Raw genomic sequence first — 4,235 nt, forward strand, 5'->3', positions numbered from 1 at the left:
TTATATTACTGTATACAGCGCTGGGGGTTATATTACTGTATACAGCGCTGGGGGTTATATTACTGTATACAGCGCTGGGGGGTTATATTACTGTATACAGCGCTGGGGGTTATATTACTCTATACAGTGCTGGGGGGTTATATTACTGTATACAGCGCCGGGGGTTATATTACTGTATACAGCGCCGGGGGTTATTATTGTATACAGCGCTGGGGGTTATTACTGTATACAGCGCCGGGGGTTATTATTGTATACAGCGCTGGGGGTTATTATTGTATACAGCGTTGGGGGGTTATATTACTGTATACAGCGCTGGGGGGTTATATTACTGTATACAGTGCTGGGGGTTATTACTGGATAGAGCGCCGGGGGTTATATTACTGTATACAGCGCCGGGGGTTATTATTGTATACAGCGCTGGGGGTTATTATTGTATACAGTGCTGGGGGTTATTACTGGATACAGCGCCGGAGGTTATTATTGTATACAGCGTTGGGGGTTATTACTGTATACAGCGCCGGGGGTTCCCCCTTTAAGGGCACGTTAAGACGCGATGATTCTTAAGGTGTAGGACACAGTGGGGCGACCAGCGGCATCACTTATGGCAGTTAAACAAAGTAGATCTTCACGGAAACGTTGGATTATATATTTTTCAGCAGAACAGACAAAGCTCCGGAAGCGGATCTGGAAAGAACCATCTGCACCCCGCAGCGTCCCGGAAAGTCTTTCCATTTCCCAGAGAGTTTCAGTTATTTTCTCCTCCGTGGAAGGAGGCGTTTAATAAACGTTTTATTATCCCTCCTCTTCTCAAGTTGTTTTTTGGATCTCCAATGACCCCAACCTGCGACTCACACGGAACCCGGCCGGGCTCTTCTGGGTTCCATTCAGGATTCACGGGGTTAAAGCGATCGTCCCCGTGTTGGCCGGGTGACAGTTGCCGAGTGTGCAAACTTGCGCCATTGTCCCTCTGCCTCGGGGGTACCATGGAGACCCCTGTAACACGAACCAGGAGAATGTTTGCTGATAGCGCTTCTATGGGGCTTTGTCCGCCGATCCCTCGTCCCGACGACTCGCTTTAAGTCTCTGTTTGACTACAGAAGCCGGAGCGCCATCCGACCCGAGCCCTTTGTCCGCCGGATTTGAATGGATAATTCAGCTTTTGTGCGCTTCAATTGAGGGGGCAAATATAAAGACAAGATTCTTGAGCCCTCAAACTTCCTTTCCATGGATATCTGCCCATCGCTTTAGAGTCCTCTTTCTCTTTTCTTCTTTCTTTCTTCTTTTTTTTTTTTTTTTTTTTTTTTTTTTTTTACCTTTCTGACATCACCCCCTCCAAAAAAAAAAAAAAAAAAAGGAGAAAAGAAGGGGGTTTTAAAGAAAAGAATGACTTGCCTGGCGGAAAGTAGGCTTGGCTTGTCTTTAATACTAGTATTGTTCTCTTCTACCGAGGCATGGACCGTCCCAGACCGAAGAATTAAAGGCGCTCTCTACCCATCTTCACTAAATCGGGATATCGTGTGTTTTATCGTTGGGGAGGGGGCGTGACGGGAGAAACGGGGCCAAAAAAATCATAATAAGACAATTGGCGGTGTTTATTAGTGATTTTTTATTTTTTCGTAGCTATTACCACGGTTACAATTTGTAATGGAAAAGAATGTCGGAACTCAGAGGTTAAAGCCTGATTGGGATTCTTTGTATCCAGAAAGTGGATTCTGATTGGTCGAACATGTCCCCCCCCCCCCCCCCAACTAGAAGTGGTTTCGATTCATTCAGTTTGCTCCCAAATATTCTGGAAAGCGCCGCTTCTTTCTGCGTCTTCGGAGGTTTGCGTTGTTAACGAGATTGGCCTCGAGGCTTCCTCGGTGCAGACATGCATGCCGGCGATATCTGAGTAAGTAGGCTGAGCGCACGCCGGCACCATTCTTTATTTTGGAATTTCTCTGGAAAAAAAACAAACCTTAATTTATAAGCGTGCTGGGTTTGGCTGTTCTGGAAATCACCATTTTTAAAGGTGAAACCAAATCCTGGAAATGCCGAGCGTCGAGCGTCTAGGAATATTACATTTAAATTTCATTTCTAAAATTCTTTTTTTTTTTTCTAGATTGTTTCCTGTTGTTTTGGAGCATTCTATTTTTTGGGGGTTTTTTTTTTCATGGCATCTGACAGCGAGGTGAAGACCCTGCTCAATTTCGTGAATTTGGCATCATGTGACATCAAGGCTGCCTTGGACAAATCGGCTCCGTGCAGGAGGTCGGTGGATCACCGAAAATATCTGCAGAAGCAGTTAAAGCGATTTTCTCAGAAATATTCCAGATTGCCTCGGAGTCACTCGAGCAAAAGCGTGGCGGGGAGGAAAAGTTTGACGGACAGGCACGGTTCCGCTTCACACAACACAAGCTTGGGCGGAAAGGTTCCTGGAGCATTTGAGGCCGGGGAGAACGTAATTGGGGACATGCGCCACCGAGAGGAGCATATGGAGGCTGAAAGGCCGGAGCAGGTGCCCATGAGGAACAGACAGCTGCCTCCCTCGTTTTGGGAAGAACCGAGACCTTCTTCCAGCCTCCTAGCCATGGAGTGCCCCTCGAGACTCGACATCTTGTATAAAGAAGAGGCCGATGCCTCGTTTCCCCGAGAAGAGTGCAAGAGAATTAAAAACGTGGCCATCCATGAACGCTCCGCTGGCCTCCGCGCCCGCTCTTTCGGGGAGAAAGACTCTGGAAAAGTTCCATCTTTGGCTTCGTGCGCCGAGCGAGGGGATTTTTGTGGCTGTTGCGCCTTTCAGTACCACGGACAAGCGATACACCAACCGAACCACCAAACCCTCTCTCACCACCCCCTGACCGCCCTGGCTCTGTGGAGCAAAACGGCGGCGCCGGCCGTGGAGATCCAGCACTTGTATAAAGAGTCGGGGCAGAGGATTTACCGGCACGTGGTCCTGAAACCCATTCCTACGAAGCCGCCCGTCGCCCCCTCCCTGTTCAATGTGTTCGGATACATATAACCGCGGCCGAGGCCACGTACGACGTCTTTACGGGTTTTGGTGTCTTTTGGTGACTTTTTAACCACACGCTTTACTAGATCAGAGACCTGCGTGGCCCTCATCTACTAAACGGCTTTGTATGTCACATTCTATTTAAAGAACGTTCCCACCCAACTGGATACTTTATCACCGTATTATTATTATCACATTGATTAACTATTTCAGCTCCCATCTATCAAAGGCTTAAAGTGCTTTGCTGCTGCAAACGTTAATGAGAAATGCTGGTAATTGGTAATGTGCGCCGTGCCAATACATGTATGTTTTTGTACATATGTTCTCATGGCAACCAGCGCTCAGATATGTATTTAGTTTGACAAACTTCAATTTGTATATTAGGGCAATTTACAAGGAATCGTCTTATTTTTCCTAATTATTGCTATTATAATAGTTGCTGAAGGCTGGGTAAATAGACAGGATTTAATTTATTGTTTAGAAATTGTTAAGGTCACCAATTAAAAAAAAAAAAGCTATTTATACGATAGCGCTCATCTTTTTTTCTGAATAAATTGTGTTTTGAATTTTTTGAGAATTTTAAAGGAAATACATAAAAAAAAACAAAAAAACTGGGATGCAAAAATTGTTTTAATTAAAACCTGATTAATTAAGTATCATGGAAATTGACTAATTTTGTTTATGAACATTTTGCCTCTCCTGGGCAGTCAAACTAAGATTTATCAGTTGCCACCATTCGGTACAAAACGATGCTCAATCAAATAGTAACCGGCACAATGTTTTGCAGTTCGCAGAATGGTTTAGCGATACGTGTCACCTGATGTTTAAGATTTCAGGGTATGTTGGAGCTTCAGGGTGGTAGATAAGTGGAACTGCCTCCCAGCAGAAGTGGTAGAGGCTAATACGGCGAGGGAATTTAAACACACATGGGATTCTACCTAATGTCATCACCATGCGATCTCTAACCACCTAAAAAATGTAGATCTGGATTTTTATATTATTTAAAAAAAAAATTGCAAAAAAAAGTGAAATTATTGTTTACCGATCAATGAGGCTATAAGGGATCCATAAGGGATAACATACAAAAGAGACACCTTTTTGTATGTTAACACCATTAGATCATATCCATATATCACGTTAAAATGTTTTAGAAATGTCCCATTTTAAGCAATATCCCTGTCTGGGGAAAGTTAATCAAATTTAAAGTTTACTTTTATAGCATATTGAAAATGTATAATTTGTT

General features: G+C 44.2%; 1 protein-coding gene across 1 annotated transcript; it reads left to right on the forward strand.

Moving 5' to 3' along the window:
* Positions 1–2,152: 2,152 nt before the first annotated feature.
* Positions 2,153–3,001, forward strand: LOC149273603 (protein FAM181A-like). Its single transcript, XM_089506137.1, has one exon. It carries the CDS (start codon positions 2,153–2,155, stop codon positions 2,999–3,001), a length of 849 nt encoding a protein of 282 aa, XP_089362263.1.
* Positions 3,002–4,235: the final 1,234 nt, after the last annotated feature.

The sequence above is a fragment of the Sceloporus occidentalis genome, unplaced genomic scaffold, assembly GCF_023333645.1.
Source record: "Sceloporus occidentalis isolate IW3139 unplaced genomic scaffold, rSceOcc1.0.p SCAF_365, whole genome shotgun sequence".
NCBI classification, from domain to species: Eukaryota; Metazoa; Chordata; class Lepidosauria; order Squamata; family Phrynosomatidae; genus Sceloporus; species Sceloporus occidentalis.